This window comes from Cervus elaphus, chromosome 11, assembly GCF_910594005.1.
Source record: "Cervus elaphus chromosome 11, mCerEla1.1, whole genome shotgun sequence".
Taxonomy (NCBI): Eukaryota; Metazoa; Chordata; class Mammalia; order Artiodactyla; family Cervidae; genus Cervus; species Cervus elaphus.
In genome coordinates, this window is record NC_057825.1 from 59821972 (window position 1) to 59840176 (window position 18205).

Below are 18205 nucleotides of genomic sequence, written 5' to 3' on the forward strand. Positions count from 1 at the left end.
TATAAAATTAATACTTAAATAATATGATGAAAAGTCAAAGAATCGTATGTTACATGATAAAGGACACAAGAGGGGAGGAAATAAAGATATTTGTATGTAAACACACACATAACACAATAAGGAGGAACTCATCTGCTGACCACAGTCCTTGTCTCTGTAACTGCCTCTCCCACCACCTGCTCCGATGCCCCTTTGCCCCCAGCAAGCAGCTCAATGTTATGATTCTGACCTGGGACCTCAGGGTTCCTTGCTGAAGGGTCTGGACCATGAGCTGTCCTCCTGAGAGGGGTTGCTGTTGTTTTCCATTGACCTTGAGTATGGGGCATGGTGACACGGAGACACCCCACAGGGCCTCCTGGATCCAGACTCCCTCTTCCTCACCTTCCATGGATGGATGGATGGACAGATGACTGACAGAGGGTACATGAATGGATGGATGGATGGACAGATGGGTGGATGGTTGGATGATAGATGGGTACAAGAATGAATGGATGGATGACGAATGGATGGATGGAGAGATGATGGACAGATGGGTGGGTAGATGAATGATAGATGGATGGATGAATGGACAGATGAATGATAGGTGCATGAATGGATGGATGGGTGAGTGGATGAATGATAGATGAACAGATGATTGATGGATGGATGGAAGGATGGATGGGTGGATAGATGATAGATGGGCTCATGAATGGCTGAAGGATGGATGGATGATAGACTGATGTCTACTACAGAATCTACTACAAAATCTCAGTACCTCTTTTTGTTCTCTCTCCTTTGTTTCTGAGGGTCTCTTATCTTTGTACATAATCTCCAGCTTTCTCTGCCACCCCCCGAGCACTTGGCATCTTTCTAAAACTTTACAGAGATTACAGGAGCAAGTATTCAAGCTAACAGTCTTCTCCAGTGGCCCCTTAGGTCTCCCGACAAATGGAGAGAAGGCTCGTCCTCTTGCTGCGGCCTAGTGTCCACAAAACTGTGCTCTCAGTCCCACCCCCCCGCACTGGAGACAAGGCACACAGTGCCGCTGGTCCCCAGAGGACAGAAGCCCGCCTCTGGACCAGGAGCGTCAGTGCTATCGAGAGTAAACGCTGAGTCAGAGCCCTGATGGGAGGAGGCCAGTCCCTGGACAAGGAAGCTGTGTCAGGCCCAGGCAGCCGCAGTGCTGAGCGTGGGGCTACGTGCCTCAAGGAGAGGTCCAAGGTGACTGGACCTCCTGCTGCCCGTCCTCAGCTGAGCTCAGACGGCCTGCAGGGCGCTCAAGTCTCCCTCTGCCAAACCAGGACCCAGTCCCCAGTCTTCTCGCCTGGAGACGCCAACTGTGAGTAATAAAAACGTAGAGAGGATGGACTTATGACTCTTTCTTCAGTTAGTCCTTCAGATGAAATGGAGTAAAACATTGAAAACAAAATGGTATTAATTTGGAAGGGGGTGGGATTGTTAGCCCTTAAAAAGCAAGAACACATTTAGATGATCCTGACTAATGAAAGATGTTTTTTTAAACTTATTTTCTAGATGTGTTCATATATAATTAATATGTTACATAGTGTAAGTTTAAGGTATAGAAGGTGTCCATTTGACACAAGTACACATCACAAAATGACCCCCACCAGAATGTCACATAATTACAATTATTTCTTTGCGGTGAGAACGTTTATTATATACTTTCAAGTATATGATAAGTATTGTTAACTCTAGTCACCATGCTCTGCATTAAATCCCACAATTTATGGGTTTCCCAGGTAGTACTCGTGATAAAGAACCCGCCTGTCAGTACAGGAGACACAAGAGCCGTGGATTTGATCCCTGGGTTGGGAAGAGCCCCTGGAGGAGGGCGTGGCAAACCACTCCAGTATTCTTGCCTGGGAATCCCATGGACAGAGGAGCCTGGCAGGCTACAGTCCACGGGGTTGCAAAGAGTCGAACACAAGTGGTGCGACTTAGTACACACATTCCTCCTTTAACTGGGAGTTTGTATCTTTTGACCAGCATCTCCCTAGTCCTCCTGGCACCACCATTTTACACTTTGACTCTGTTGTGAGTTCGACATTTTTTAGAGATTCCACTTGAAGTGATTCCATACAGTATTTGTCTTTGTGTGTCTTACCTGACTTCACACAATGCCTTTAAGGTCCACCCACATTGTACAATGTCGTGAACATGTAGTTTGTGGCATAGGATGAGGAGCCATATATCCCGTGGAACAGTTCTGCTTACTGGAAAGGTCCTGCTTTCCTCTGCTCCATCACGGAGCCACTGCTATCCTGGAGCATTGAACCAAAATCAAAATACAATTACGATGAAACGAATATAACATTGCATGTCAATTACACTTCAATCTTAAAAGTCCAATCATGGAATTGCAGAGCTCTCAGTTAAGGTAACAAGAATCCTGTCAATTAACTAAAAGGGAGCAGAAAAATCATGCAACTGGCCCCCATCCCACCCAGGATTAAGGTAAAATAATCCCAATTGAAAAACAGAAGCCAATCTCATCACTCACTTAACATAAGACAGGTTGTGTGCTGTGAGCTTAGTCGTTTAGTCGTATCCAACTCTTTGTAACCCCATGGACTATAGCCTGCCAGGTTCCTCTGTCCGTGGAGATTCCCCAGGCAAGAATACTGGAGTGGGTTGCCATGCCCTCCTCCAGGGGATCTTCCTAAACCAGGGATAGAATCCTGGTCTCCCACACTGCAGACAGATTCTTTACCATCTAAGCCACCAGGGAAGCCCATAAGACAGGTTAACAGGAGAAAAAACTAATTTAATTTTTACACACAGGAGCTCATAGAAATATGAGACCTGAAGAAGTGACAAATAGACAGCTTTTACACCTTTAGACAAAGAAATAAATTTGTGAATAACAAGCAAATTTGTGAAAGAGAGAAAGAGTTTGGGGCATGGGGTAAATTGATGAGAAAGTGTCACCATCAGGAAGAAGGAAGTAGGTTTACTTACCCAGCCTTCTTGGCCCTGAATCCGAGTCTCTGGGGGTAAGGATGCTTCTTCCTCTTATTCGGGGAAGTGGAGGGCCCTTCACCCGGGAGATTTATCTTTAAGGGGGACAGAGTGAGTCAGTGTCTTTCTTATATCACCTATTTCTTAAGTAACTTTGACTAAAAATTCTGGGGCAGCTGCTTGTGCCCCTGACAGCAAAAAGTTCTGGGTTACCACGTGGGGGACACAAACCCTCCCCACAAGGTCCCCACCTCCTGCAGGCACTAGGACCCCTGACTCAGGTAATTTGAGCCTTGGCAGTTGCCATCCAGGCAGCTGGCCACATCCTTAGAAAGTGCCCTCTGAGCTCACTGACCCTTGGTCCAGCCTCTGGGCTCTGATTTTCAGCTGAGACTTGAAGGTAAGGATATGGCTTAAAAGAAATCCTTTACTTAATGCATTGGTTTACTTTTTTAATCTTTACTGTTAGTAATGTAGGTGCGACTATTAGCTAATCAGTATTAGCTAATCAGTAGACAGGACTGATTAGCTCAAGCCAGAAAGAATTTTCACGAACCTAAAAAAGTAGAGATATTGTTGGTGCTGGATTTTGAGGCTTAATCAGGTTCATGTTTGGGGCAGAACCACATTGTAGGATGCATGTCTGTCACCAAGGGGTGCAGTATCTTCTTGTCTTTCTTTCCGGGATGTCAGAAACCACGAATGATAAATGTCTAGCTTCTTTCACCACTTTGGGCTACAAGGCAACATTACAATTCTATGATTTATTATTCATCTATTGGCTAGAATGATTCTATGAAGAGAAACTTCTTTTATCTGCTATTAAGTATTCAGCAGAACAGTTACATAGAAAAGTCAGGAAGAACCATTTACTCTTTTCCTCCATTTATGATTTCAACAGTTGGTTTCTAAGCTTCAGCAAAGGCCTTTGTCATAGTCCCCTTGGGCTGTTGTAACCACACACCACAGACTAAGCAGGTTACACAACAGAAAGGTGTTTTGTCACAGCTCTGGAGGTGGGGAAGGCCCGGGTGTGGCCGGCCTGGTCTCTCCCAAGGCCTCTCTCCTGGGTGTGCAGGCTGCTCCTCACTCACTCTGTACAGCGGCAGCCCTGGCTTTAATCTCCAGCTCTAACAAGAACGCACCCAGGTTGGATGAGGGCCACCCTACTGGCCTCACCTTAACTCAGTCACCGCCTTAAAGTCTTGTCTGCAAATGCAGTCACACACTGAGGGCCTGGAGATTAGGGCTTCAGCATACAAACCTGATAGGGGTGGCATCTGTCTATAATCGTGACCAGTGAGTGAATGCCATTGCCCCAGAGATAGAGCACCACAAACTCGGCCACTTTAGAGGACACACACTAATCATCTGATGATTTTGGAAGTGAGAGCTCTAAGCAGGCATCTCGGGGCAGAACCATGGTGCCAGCAGGGCCCTGACCCTTCCTGCAGGTCCTGGGAGCACTGGCTCAGGGCTCATGCTTTCTGTCGGCAGAATTCAGCCCCTATGACCATGGGCCAAGGTCCACGTCCCTGCACTGTCGGCTGGGGGTCCTTCTCAGCTCCCTGGGACCGTCCCTGGGCTCCTGTCCCCTCCCGCTTCAGGTCAGTGGTGGCCTGGGTGTCCCGCCAGGCTTTGAGTCCCTCTGGCCTCCTGGGCTACTGCATCCCTCAACTGGCTTTTCCATGCCTCCCGCTCTCTTCTACTCGTCCTTGGGGTCACATTAGCAGGCAGGCTTTGGCTGCATTTTTGAGCAATTATTGTTGTTCAAGGGGCTCTGAGCAGCCTCACTTGTGTGAGGGTGTTAACACTCCTTCCTAATAAATCCTTGATTTATTTACAAATTAAAACAGAAAAGTTTATAGAAGACCTACCGTGAAAGACCCATTAGAAGCTTTGTTCTCTTCCCTCCTCCCTCCCGAAACCCACCATACTCTCAGGACTTTTGTCCAAACTCTACCTTCTCGGACACTTTGCAAACACAGCTGCCCCTCAGTCTCCATTCTGAAGGACTGGACTTGCTCTGAGGTCAGGAATCCCATGACAGGCCTGGATGTGGTGAGCACTAGCCTCCCACCAGCTCCCCGGCAGGGCTGCACCAGCCCCCCACTCAATTCCCAATAACCATTTATAGGCACATCTTCAGGAAGAAGATGAAAGGAAGAGAAGGCAGCTTCTCCTGCCTTTCATTTCTTTTAAACTTTTTATTTTGTCCTGGGGTATAGTCGATTAAAAATGTGATCATTTCAGGTGGACAGCAAAGGGACTTGGTCATAGATACACATGTATCCATTCTCCCCAAACTCCCCTCCCATCCAGGCTGCCACATAACCCGTTGAACAGAGTTCCCTGAGCTATACAGTATGCCCTTGTTGGTCATCCATTTTACATATGGCAGTGTGTACATTTCCATTCCAAATTCCCTAACTATTCTGGAAGGACCCTTTCATTTTATGCAAGAGTCAGAATGAGTTAACAAGTATAAGGTGTTCAGCCGAGCACAAGTGGATCTAAGTATCCAGTGACTGTTAGATTCTGACTATTGCCAGTGTCCCTAGTGGCAGCAGTCAGCATCTCTGGAATCACAGTAGCCAGCTATCCTAGGAAATAGCAGCAGCTCCTCCTGTCTTTCTCATTTCATGCATTTAGGACTCTTTCAACAGAACAACAAAACAAACAACCTGATTCTAAATCAGACAAAGAATTTAAATAGACATTCTCCAGAGGAAACATACAAATGACAAATGAGCACATTTGCGGGGAAATGAAACTCAAAAGCACAATGAGATGCCGCCTCACACTCTTTAGGATGTTAAATTAAATTAAATTAAAAATTAAAAAATTAAATTAAATTAAAAAACAACAACAACAACAGAGAATAACAAGTGTTGGTAAGGATGAAAAGAAACCAGAAACCTCATATACCGCCGGTGGCGATGTAAAAGTGCAGCCGCTATGGGTGACGGGATGGCAAGTCCTCAGAAGAGTGAACATAGACTCATAAATGGTCCAGCAACCCCACTTTGGGGTATTTACCCAAAAGGACTGAAAGCAGGGTATTGAAGAGGTATTTGTACACCCATGTTCATAGCAGTTTCATTCTCAACAGTTAAAAGTTAGAAGGGTCCATGCATGAATGAATGAATAAAATTCAGTCCTTATCAGCTTGTTTGTTTACAAACAGTTCTGTTGTTATTTTTCTGGGAATGTGCTAAATCTCTGATGTTGAGATTTTCTATACAATTGTCTTTCCACTTATTTACGTCTTTTCACTTTTTTCCTCTGCACCTCATGGGAATGAAAAATTTCATTTATTTATATGAATAAAGATTTATAGTGACTTCCCTGATAGTCCAGTGATGAAGAATTCAGCTTTGATGTGGGCTTAAGTTCAATCTCTGGTCAGAGAACTAAGATTTCGCATGCCTCGCAGCCAAAAAAAAAAAAAGACAAAATATAAAACAACATCAATATTGTAACAAATTCAATAGACATCTTTAAAAGTGATCCACATAAAAAAAATTTATATCTCATAGATTCTTTGTGAAACTCAATACCTGTGTTTATATACATAATGTATTTATATGTATATTTACATTTACATTTGGATTTTTCTTTTCTGCTGTTGTAAACAAGATCTTTTCTACCACCATATCTTCTTGTATATGAACAATGTTCATGTTTTACATAATAAATTGGTACTCAGCCAAAAATAAATAAATAAATGAAATGCAGTGCTTTCTGAGGGTGAATTCACTCTTAGAAAGGAAGGAAATTCTGACACCTGCTACGACATGGATGGATCTTGAGGACATTATGGCAGGTCCTCAATGGACAAGCACTGTCTGGTTCCCCTTGTGTGAGGTCCCTGGAGGAGTCAGGCCCACAGAGACAGAGTATAGAATAGTCGGGGCTGGGGACAGGGGAGGGGATGAGGAATTAGTGTTTAATGGGTGGTTTCACTTTGGGGAGATAAGACATTCTGGAGATCATGGTGGTGACAGTTGAGCAACAATGAGCTTGCATTTACAAGTGGATAAAATGGTAAACGCCATGTGATGAGTACAGAACCACAATTTTTCAAAAACCTCCTCTATTCTCTACCCATAGGAACTGCCGTCTCATCCCCAGACCCCATGGCCCTAATCACGGCGGGGACACAGCCCTCACTAGGGGAGGTGGCGGGGATCCCCCTGCCGGCCACCACCGTGGACAACTGGCCCCAGATCCAGGGCTTCGAGGCCCAGCCGGACGACCTCCTCATCTGTACCTACCCTAAGTCAGGTAGCTGTGGGCTGGGTCGGCAGGCTCCCTCGGGGCCACAGTCCCTGGAGGGATGCCTGTGGGGGGTCAGAGGGCCCTGCTCTCCTGCCCCAAGGACAGGCTCCTCGGGGAGCTTGAGCCCCTGGGTTTATGGGCTTACGGCTTTAGGGGACCCACCTGCTGGGCTGTGGGCCCTTGGGTGGGGGAGAGGTCGACCTGAACACCCATCAGTCCACCAGGGTGCAGGAGGCAGTTGTCTGACCAGTTTCTGCCTCTCATCTCTCCATCTGGCCGCAGGGACCACGTGGATCCAGGAAATTGTGGACTTGATTGAGCAGAGTGGGGATGTGGACAAGTGTCAGCGGGCGGCCATCCAACACCGCCACCCATTCCTCGAGTGGGCCCGGCCGCCCCAGCCCTCCGGTGAGCCCTCCTCCCTGCTGCCCCACCCCTGGCCAGGGCCCTGGTTACGACTAGTGACCCTGCATTGACCAACAGGTCATCTCCCAGAGCCCAGGGTCACCTGCCAGCTCTTCCTGGGGGTTTGGACACAGGTGCCAGGACATGTGTCCTCATCACAGTATCATCCAGTTGGTTTAAGGACGTGGAGGTATTTGCATCAGCGTCTGATTCCCACACAGGAGCAGCTGCTTCTAGGGAGAAGGTCGTGCCTTCTTGATCTCAGGGACACACTCTCTTCCCACCCATAACACATAGATCACACAGAGCAGGTGCCGGGTTGGTGTCTCCAAGGAGCAAGTAGGAGTCAGGACCCATAGGCCATCAGGGTCACAGTTCTCAGAGAGGAAGAAAACAGCCAGCACACCGGGCAAGTCGGTGGGGATGGGGGCCTATGCTCTGGGACCCCTCTCCCTTGGCTCCTCACCCCCAAACTGACTGAGATCCTGCAGCTGCAGAGCATGTGCGCCCCCCGCAGGTAAAGGCCATGGGCCCACCATGAAAGCTCCCAAGAGCAGAAAGGTAGGCGGGTGACCAACACGCTGGACAGAGCACTGGACAGAGGTCCCCCTGTGAAGCTTGTGGGACAAGGTCCTCCTCTCGATCTCTTTAAAGGTGTGGAGAAGGCCAGAGCAATGCCCCGGCCCCGGGTGCTAAGGACCCACCTCCCCGCCCAGCTGCTGCCTCCATCCTTCTGGGAAAGCAACTGCAAGGTACCAACATCTCAGGACAGAGAGAGCGAATGCTCCAGCCCCAAACATCCTCCGTCATGTGCGCTTCTCCACCTCCCGGGCTGAGGATCCAGAGTCACGGTTGAGATGAAACCCATGGGACGCTTGGTGGGGACAGCAGAGGTACTGAGCGCAGTGAGGCCTAGAACGTATCCACACTGTTACCATGAAGCTGACCTTCAAGGAGACCAGGATGAAGGCATTCAGGGGCCATCACAGCCACCATTACAGCTTCTGTCTGTCAGGAGGCCCTGGTTTCTGGATAAACATTGTTCTAGGAGACCAAGGGGGCCACAAGGAACCAGCTGCCTTGTGGGAGGAGCCAGGAAGGGAGGCGGGGACCCCAGGGAGTGTGGGTGGCACAGCCCAGGTGAGTAGCAGGCACAGGCCCCCTGGGACAGCTGAGTGTTGGTGACCCTGTGAAAACCACCCTCTATGACACTTCACTCCCTCTCTACACTCTTTCCCTCAAGTTCCTCTATGTTGCTCGAAATGCCAAGGACTGTCTGGTTTCCTACTACCACTTCCAGAGGATGAACCGGACGCTTCCCGATCCAGGCATCTGGGACCAGTACTTTGAAACCTTCATCAGTGGAAAAGGTAGGGCCCCCCCCCCATCTCTCCACAACCACGGCCGTGTGGCTCAGCCAGGTCTCCACACACCACACGACCCCCCAGGACACTGAGTCCTCCCATGGCCCCAGCAGACGTCCCCACCAGATCTGGAAGCTTTTATTCCTGGTCACCCGACCTGCAGGGTCTCCCCGTTCCAAAAGCATCCCTGTCCTATCATAAGGGCATTGTGATGACAGACAATATATGTGAAGCCACACTGGTAGGCATGTTGGGATAAATTCCCCTGAGGCTGCCCCATTCTGCTTCACCCCCCACATCAAACAGATCACAACTCATGGATGTATCTGGCTGGTAATCTGTTTCCCTCTCTTTCCAATGCACTTGAGGTCAATCACATCCCTGAGCACTGGAAGGCTTTGCAGGGCCCCACACGGGCTCTCTGCTGTGTTCTCTGTGTCTTACAGTCGCATGGGGGTCCTGGTTCGAGCATGTGAGAGGCTGGTGGGAGCTGAGAGACAGCGTCCGGATGCTCTTTCTCTTCTATGAGGACATCAAGAGGGTGAGTATAGGCCACGTGGGTAGAGACCATGTCAGACCCAGCTCTGAGAGACCCTGGGCTACTTCCAGGCTGCACGTCTTGCAGGAGAACAAGTGTGATCTTCTGACACAATGCATCCTTCCATTGCCATGTTACCCACCCCACAGAACCCAAAGCAGGAAATTCAGAAAGTGATGAAGTTCATGGGGAAGAACTTGGATGGAGCCGTGCTGGACACCATTGTCCAGGAGACGACATTTGAGAAGATGAAGGCAAACCCCATGACCAACCGTTCCACGGCTCCCAAGACCGTCTTGGACCAGTCCATCTCCCCCTTCATGAGGAAAGGTGAGTGGGCTGCACAGACTGCACAGAGATGGATGTAAACCAAGTATTCTATCTGCCTGGTAGCATGGTGCCTGCCCTCCTGATAGGAGGGCGCTGGGCTTTACCAGTCCCAGGACAGTGCATCGTGCATCATGCCTGCTGTTGGAGGCCCTCAGAGAGGAGAGCTCGCTGGTCTTCAGGGGCCGGTCCAGACGTCCTGGGAACACCTGACCTGAGGCCTAGGACCCCAGCAGTAGCAAGGTCTGGGTCTTTGCTCCGAGGTTCTACACACACAGATGAGGGCTCTTCTCCACCAACCAGCTTCCTGACTTCCTGCCCGTTGATGCTTCTTCCTGCTTCGCAGTCTGCTCATCAGCCAGTCTCATCATGGCCGAACAGCATGAATTTCAATGGCAACTACTGCTCAGATCTACCTCCTTCCATAATACTTCTTCATTCCAATTCCTAAGAGAGGGATCCTAATTGGCCCAGCTGATGTTTTTTATGGGGGCTTCCCAGAAGGCTCAGCGGTAAAGAACCCACCTGTCAATGCAGGAGACCTGGGTTCAATCTCTGGGTCAGGAAGATCCCCTGGAGAAGGGAATGGCAACCCACTCCTGTATTCTTGCCTGGAGAATCCCCATGGACAAAGGAGCCTGGCGGGCTACAGTCCATGGGGTCACAAGAGTCGAACATGACTTAGCAATTGAACAAAATCAACACCGCAATGTTTTCAAAGGGAAAAAATAAAACCCTTTATCACTGTTTAACTTAAAAAGTAATATATGTGATTATGAAAACATAAATTCACATTTTAAAAGTTCTCTTTACCAAAACCCTGCTCCCCAGAGCCCCTCTGTAGCAGTTTTATCAATACAGTCTCAGCTGTGGGGACCATTGCTTTGCAACTTCTTTTCTTCTTTCTTCACACACAATTGGATTTCTTTTGCTGCATTTTCCAGTCTACAACAGCTTCCCTGTTACCGAAACAAGCCAAGCAAATCCACTTCTCTCCCTGGGTAGTCTCGGGTAAGGATCTGGTGAGCTGCCCAGCTCTCCACAGTCCCTCCCCTCAGCTCTGCAGACATACAGGCACTACGGTGAGAGCCAACCCCACAAAACTCAGGCAGGTCCCACAACACACATTCCTCACTAGAGTCTCAAATGTGCCACAAGGGCAGGGCACGGTGGGGCCACAAAGCTCTCTGTTTGGAGGCTCATGTCCAGATGCATCATAACTCATCAACTCTTCCCCAAGAGTCAGACTCTCAGCTCTGGCTGTTTTCAGTCCTTGTCTTTGTGAATCACACTCCAGCAAACCGCTCTGTGCCTACGTTCTCACGTCCTGACTCTCTTCCTTCTCGCGCATAATTTTCCAGAAGAAGCACTGGTGGGGCAAAGAGTATTTCCCTCTTTTGAAGTTATTTTTCATAGTTACTGTTGGGTGAAAAATAGTACCTCATTCATATTTTTCCCCCAAATCTTTTTCCTTTGGGCTGGAACTTACCTCCAGTGAACTGCAGCATACATTTAACAAGACTTGATACATGAGTACACACATGCAACCAGAACAATAAATAAGCCTTAAACATCTTCCTCCCCACAAAGTCCCTTCTCCTGCCCCCCTCCAAGCCATCTCTGCCCCTAGAGATGCTCCCTGTGCTTTTCTCTATCGCCACACCCATTGTGCCTGATCCCAGGTTCCCTTGAACAAATTAGGCAATGGACTGTCACGTATCTGGAGTCTTTTACTCAGTGGACATTTGGAGATTCTCCCAAGTGGCCGAGTGTTAGAAGCACACGTTTTCTCACTTCTCTGTGGTCGCCGTTCATGAGCAGACCTCGGGTGGGGCCCAGCTGCAGCTCCTATGGATCGATCATCCTCTGATTTAGGGGCCCTGACCTCTGATCAGGTGCCCTTGGGTGCACTCAGCCAAGAGCAGCAGGAGGAGGGTTACCGCCAGGGACATGGGTGAAACAGTGTGCAGGCACAAATCCCTTCTTCACTTGGGTCACCAGGACTCCCAAGCAGTGATGGTCGTCTGGGCTTTCCCCTTCCAGGAATCGTGGGGGATTGGAAAAACCACTTCACGGTGGCTCAGAATGAGAGATTTGATGAAATCTACAGGCAAAAGATGAAAGGAACCTCAATCAACTTCTGCACAGAGCTCTGAGTCAAATAGCAATAAACAGGCAGCTACTGGGATACAACCTCATCCTTCATCCCGACCCAAGCGCCTCGGAAAGCAGGCTCTCCACTGGCCCTGTGCTCATTTCAACCATTCTTTCCAAAGTAAGAAACTAGATGGCTTTATAAACTAAGTCAAATACAAGACTTGAATACTGCAAGGACTTAAAATTTCCATTATTCTGGAAAGTGCATCCTAGTTCTCTAGTTTGTAACATAATTCTATCTTCAGTGTCTATATGCAAATACTTGGCTACATCTCTACTGAGAGTATGAAACCTCTGACGTCAGGAACTCCAGTTGTGCTCGGTCCCGGGTCCCACCTGGTCACTGTGGGAAAGGACACATGGAGGATGGGCCAGTGCACAGTCCTGAGGGTTCACGTTCTGACGTCCTTCCCTGGGACAAAGGGGAAGGGGCAAAGGGGAGGGACCAGACACTAATGCGTGACCCAAGGAGTCCTGGTGCTGAGTTGCATAGAAAACAGAAAGCTCAGGCAGTGAATTTTAATGGAAGGGGGACCTAGGAGACAGGGGAGTGGCATCAAGTGTCAGCCCAGACACAGTGGTCGGATTTGGAAGCAACAGAGTCTCACTCCAAGTGCCGGGCCCTCCGGGGACCCCGTCAGCATCTGAGCCCTTCATGCTCCCATGTTAGCTCTGCTGCTCTGTCCACACTCAGCAATTCACTTGTCTGTACCCACACGGGATGGTAAAGTCTTTTGTGTCTGGTCCCACATCTTAGTCAACATTCACTCCAGCACTTAAGGCAGCACCTGGCCTGGAACGTGTGTGTGTAGAAAGTGCTTGAGCGTGAATGATGGCATGAACGTGAATGACCACAGGAAAGCAGGTACATGGCAGGTCACCAGTTTCCAGCTTTTAGTCCTAACTTCTGTCATCCAAAGCTGAAGGCGGAGGGGACATTGACTTGGGGACCCAACGGTGAGGATGCATTAAGGCAAATGAAATTCTAACTTTTCATTACACACTTCACTGGCAATTCTCAACAATGTCAGGGATAAAATACTCTTATGGGGCTGCGGGCAGGGTGGGGGAGGGGCGGGCAGGGTCTATTGGCCAAAGTTCTAAACAATTGTTTGGTTACTACTGAGCTTTTATTTATTTTTTTTTTTTTTACAAATATTTTGTTTATTTTAATGAAGCTGGTACAGACACTGTCCATTTAAAACCCATATCCCAGGCCAAAAAGTACAAATAAAGTCAAAAAGAGCAGTGTTCTGTTGTATACACTTCTGCATGAATAACTTTAACTGCTAATGAAAATTAGATCTTTTCTGGGATCTTCTGACAAGATTTTTCTTTCATCTTAAAATGCTTTCTCTTCAGTGAAGCCATCTTTGGAGTTAGTCATTATTCTCTGTCATTTTGACTCCAACTGGATATTCCTCTTCTTTTGGTCCAGACCCTCAGATTTTAAAAGTAGCTTCAAGTTAAGGAAAGGTCATTTTTCCACAGTTCTGTTTTCCAAAAAACTTCCATCTCCCACTGAAAGTCATAGTCCAGGAGTGAAGCAATCACATGCTAGAACTTCAGGGCCAATTGGAAAGTCATTAGGAACACTTGTATTAGTTGATCTTATTTATCACAAGCCTGCAAATGCACAGTCCTGGAAAAGGCGGGCTCTCTATGCACACATGTAATTTTTAAAAAGGAGAGAGTGATATGAAGGGGGCTGAGGTTTGCTCACCAAATCAGCACAATGAAAAGAAACAATAATGAATAATGGGCACTAGAATTCAAATTACCAGATGTTTTAAAGAGATGGGGTGCCAGTTTTCAATTCTGTTTTGAACACCACATTACAAAAGAACTATTTTTAAAAATAAAAAAGGATTAAGGGGAAAGAAAAAAAAATAAAAAGAATATCTAAACCGTTGAATGACCCCCTGTTTGTTCCTGATAAACTTCAATCACATCTTCTTCCTCCATTCCCAGTTCTTTTGGAGTGTGATTATCAGCAATTCTCTGACCTTCAAAGAGAAACCTGAGTGAATTCATAGGAACTCCCTGTCTTTGACAGTATGATTCTTTGAGTTTCTTGAGATGTGTCGTCATTTTCACTTTGAAGTGAATCTCACTGCTATCCTGTCCAATGACTTTGAGTTTAATATATTCTCCTTCCTTCTTATCCCCCAAGTCCTCGGTTGAAGGTTTTGCTTCCTGGTCAGACATGGTGACGGTGGCTTCCCCCGGGGTCTCCGCACACCAGCGGCCTCGGGTAGGTAGAACCTCGCTCCGGGGTTTACAAATCCACTACTGAGCTTTTAATTGGAAGATAATTATGATACTGTGATGGTTTCTGCCATACGTCAACATGAATCAGCCACAGGTACACATGTGTCCCCTCCTTGACCTTCCTCCCACAGCCCACCTCATCCCACCCCTGTAGGTTGTCACAGAGCATCGGCTTTGGGTTACTTGTGTCATCTAGCAAATTCCCACTGGCTATCTACTTTACATATGATACTGTATATGATTCAATGCTCCTCTCTCAAATCATCCCACCCTTATCTTTTCTGACCACAATGCTATAAGACTAGGTATCAATTACAGGGGGAAAAAAACCTAAAAAACACAAACACATGGAGGCTAAACTACACACTTCTAAGTAACCAACAAGTCACTGAAGAGTCAGAAAGAAAAGTAAAAAATACCTGAAACAGACAGCAACAAAAACACATCAACCCAAAACCTATGGGATGCAGCAAAAGTCGTTCTAAGAGGGAAGTTTATAGCAGCACAAGCTTACCTCAAGTAAAGAGAAAAATGCAAAATAAACAATCTAAACTTACACCTAAAGCAACTAGAAAAAGAACTACGAGAAGATAAGATGCTTGGATGGCATCACCAGTTCAATGGACAGGAGTTTGAGCAAACTCCAGGAGACAGAGAAGGACACACGAGCCTGGCGTGCTGCAGGCCATGTGGTCACAAAGTCAGACACGACCCAACAGCTGACAATAGCAACTGAGTTTTAATCATGGGTACGTAAGCTTCCAAGTAGAGGCTTTTTATTACATTAAAAAGTTGTCTCTATCCCCCACAGATTGAGATTTTAGATTATAAATTTATTGCTGTTTGGTCCTACATTTTACTCCCCTTTGTGGAGATTATTGATAACTAAGAGGACTGCCCAGCCCCCAGCCACTGACACACAGACACAGCCACACCTGTTTCTTTCCAGGATGAGTTTGTAACAGTTCAGAACGCTTCATGCTCACTTCAGGTACAATCAGGGAACCTGCAGTACCGAAGTGTTTCTATATCTAAACAGTGGTGGATTCAGAATGAATAATGATACACAGTCGGTTTAAAAACAGAGAAGTAGAACTTATTTGTTCACCTCTGTCAATCGCATGACTCCTTGGCATTTTTGCTTGTATTCTGATTTTAAAATGGTAAAATTTAAATGGATGTGAATTGTGATGTATAAGATTTTTATTTAGTGAGTTCATAGTTTTGTTCACACAGAAAACAGTTTACTGATTTTGAATAACTTTAAAACTGAAATTTACTTTTCTAATAGTCATTTATTTGTTTTAAAACTCAAGAATGAATCAAGAAAATGCAATATTACATCAGTGGTATGATTTAGTCACTGTCTGAACTATACTTTTTCTGGACACTTTCATTTTAGTAAAATAGACTTGTGATTTCTTTTAAACTGGAATGAGTTTATACACAAAATAGAATAAAAGTTTCCATTGACTATGTTTTCTTACTGATGTTTTATTATTTGTTTCTACACATGATTAATACAAAAATAATTCCTTGTATATGGGAAGGAAGTGTTTTTAAAAAAAAGATGATTTGTTCCAGAGTCAGATACAGTCCAACCCACAAACTGCATTGTTGTTTGTTTGTTTAATTAAACTCTTTCCTATTCCTCGACAACTAGGAATCAAACACATGGACTTAAGTCTTAGTGAATCTGAGGGTTTAAAAATCAGTTCTGGGAGATTAGATGACCTGTGTATGCATGTGTGCTACGTCACTTCAGTCACGTCAGACTCTTTGTGACCCATGGACTGTGGTCCACCAGGCTCCTCTGTCCATGGGATTCTCCAGGCAAGAATACTAGAGTGGTTGATCTCCCTCCTCTAGGAGATCTTCCCCACCCAGGGATCGAACCCACTTCTCTTATGTCTCCTGCATTGGCAGGCAAGTTCTTTACCACTGAGCCACCTGGAAAGCCCTTAGACGGGCTGCAGGTTTTTAAAACATCCACCCTTCCAACAACCCCAGGGAAACCCCATGCTGACTGGAGCACATTCTAACTAAAGTCCTAACAGAATGCAGACTTGCAGGTAAAAACACAAGGTCTGTAATTGAACCAGTTCTCAACGGCTCACCAGGGAGAGCTCATAGGATCAGAGATGTAGAAATAATGCCAGTCCCAGGGGTTGAGTATTAAAGCAACAAGCCAGATGAGGAGGCCATAGCATGCCCTCTGGCTGGACGCCTGGACTTGTCAACAGCCAGCAAGGGTGATTTTAAGAAGACATTTCATCTAAGAAAGAGTTCCATCCATGCTTCATTGGTTCACGACTGGAAAGCAGCTTCGTGAATGCCAGTGACACAGCGGTGAGGAAGACCCCTCCTAGAGGCCACTGGGTGGGAAGTGAGACCAAGGACAGGAAAGTGAGGACCCTCACATGTGAGAGACGGATGGCCATGGTTCTCGGAGCACAGAGGTCATCAACTGTGGTTGGGTCTGAGGGTTTAGCCTCCCCAAAAGCTGCAGCAATGGCCTTGACCAGGAGAAGAGGACAAGCCAAGGGAGGGGACATGGGGAGAGGCTCATGGTGGAGGGGGTGCTACGCCTGTTCCAGGACCGAGGGAAGAGCCTGAACTCAGGGGCCACAGAGGCGGTGAGAGGAAGACAGGTCTTGGTCGCAGTGCCCAAGATGCTCTTCATAATCCAAGAGCCGTGAGAACCCCTCAAGCCTCTGAGAAAAAAGGCGACAGGTGGACCGGCATTTCAGCATGTGCTCTGTGGGTGGAGGGGTGGGAGCAGGGCTAGGCCAGGGCACTGAGGATGAGCTGCCTGTTCTCCTTGCTTGATGTTCTCCTACATTAAACCCTGCACTTTCCTTCGCCACAACCTGGTGTCAGCAGATTGGCAGGCAGATGAACAGACCCTGGTTCTGTCGGTAATATAACCCTTAACGGAAAGGCATCCTGTGCTTGTCTTCAGGACCAAGTGGGGAGTGGGGGTGGGGGTGGAGTGGTGACCTGATGCACTGGACAAGCCCTGGAGCCACAGCTCAAGGCTGAGCTGACCTGCCAGTCACTTGCCTGTGCTCACTGCCTCACTCTCTGCCTCAGCTTCCTCATCTGGAAAATGGGGTCCATGGTCATAGCTACTGTGATGTTGTGGTTTATAATAAAAAATACACATATTTGATCTTTATCTCGTTCCGAGCATAGAGCTCCTAAAACACTGGGAGTTTCCTAGCAGCAAAGGAGCCTTTTGTTATATTACTGTTTTGATTCTTGGAAAGTCCACACGAGGGTGATCAGGAGTGAGAACTTTGAGCCTGGCCCTGGAGGAATGGCTGGAAAGTGAGTTCAGGCACCAGTGGTCAGTGATACAACCAGCCATGAGGGAGCCTCTGTGTAGCCAGTTAGTCAGAGTCAGTCGCTCAGTCATGACCAACTCTTTGAGACCCCATGGACTATAGTCCTCCAGGCTCCTCTGTCCATGGGATTTCCCAGACAAGAATACTGGAAAGGGTTGCCATTTCCTTCTCCAAGGGGTCTTCCTGATCCAGGGGTCAAACCCACATCTCCTGCATTGTAAGCTCACCGTGTGAGCCACCACGGAAACCTGCGTGAGCCCAAAGGGAGAAGTTTGGAGGCCTTCTGGATATAGGGAACCCAGGAGGTCAAGGAGTTAATTTGGGCAAAGTCAAGTTTGAGGAAGAAATGAAGCAGATAGAGTTCTTGGATCTAATGGCTAGGAGAAAAAGGAGGCCTGAGAAAATCCCTACAGTTAGAGGACCCAGTTACAGTTACAGGATGTACCTGGAGGAATCAACACTTCTATTTACTGAACAAGTAAGAAAAGTCCTGAGCTTGTGCAAACCAGGAATAGGGCTTCCTGACCCCAGGTCTCCTCGGATCTGCCAGAGGGTGC

At 47.3% G+C, this 18205-nt stretch overlaps 2 protein-coding genes across 3 annotated transcripts; one reads left to right on the forward strand and one right to left on the reverse strand.

Annotated features, from left to right (window-relative positions):
- The first annotated feature begins 1147 nt into the window (after positions 1-1147).
- LOC122703557 (sulfotransferase 1C2-like) lies at positions 1148-13157 on the forward strand. 2 transcript variants are annotated; one of them, XM_043917886.1, is made up of 8 exons: positions 1148-1318; positions 7072-7245; positions 7522-7647; positions 8299-8396; positions 8888-9014; positions 9455-9549; positions 9696-9876; positions 11917-13157. In XM_043917886.1, exons 2-8 carry the CDS (start codon positions 7098-7100, stop codon positions 12027-12029), a joined length of 888 nt encoding a protein of 295 aa, XP_043773821.1. In that variant the 5' UTR covers positions 1148-1318; positions 7072-7097; the 3' UTR covers positions 12030-13157. The 2 variants fall into 2 exon arrangements, with proteins under 2 accessions (XP_043773821.1, XP_043773822.1); XM_043917887.1 differs by lacking the exon at positions 1148-1318 and adding an exon at positions 3301-3358.
- A 19-nt stretch (positions 13158-13176) lies between these two features.
- On the reverse strand, positions 13177-14313 carry LOC122703558 (small ubiquitin-related modifier 1). Its single transcript, XM_043917888.1, has one exon. The coding sequence runs from the start codon at positions 14236-14238 to the stop codon at positions 13933-13935; it is 306 nt and encodes a 101-aa protein (XP_043773823.1). The 5' UTR covers positions 14239-14313; the 3' UTR covers positions 13177-13932.
- Between the last annotated feature and the right edge of the window lie 3892 nt (positions 14314-18205).

Coding starts and splice junctions, on each gene's coding strand:
- LOC122703557 (XM_043917886.1), top strand. CDS start 7,098: ATGGCCCTAATCACGGCGGGGACACAGCCCTCACTAGGGGAGGTGGCG. Junction 7,648..8,298: donor CCGGCCGCCCCAGCCCTCCG/GTGAGCCCTCCT, acceptor ATCTCTTTAAAG/GTGTGGAGAAGGCCAGAGCA. Junction 9,550..9,695: donor TCTATGAGGACATCAAGAGG/GTGAGTATAGGC, acceptor CCCACCCCACAG/AACCCAAAGCAGGAAATTCA.
- LOC122703558 (XM_043917888.1), bottom strand. CDS start 14,238: ATGTCTGACCAGGAAGCAAAACCTTCAACCGAGGACTTGGGGGATAAG.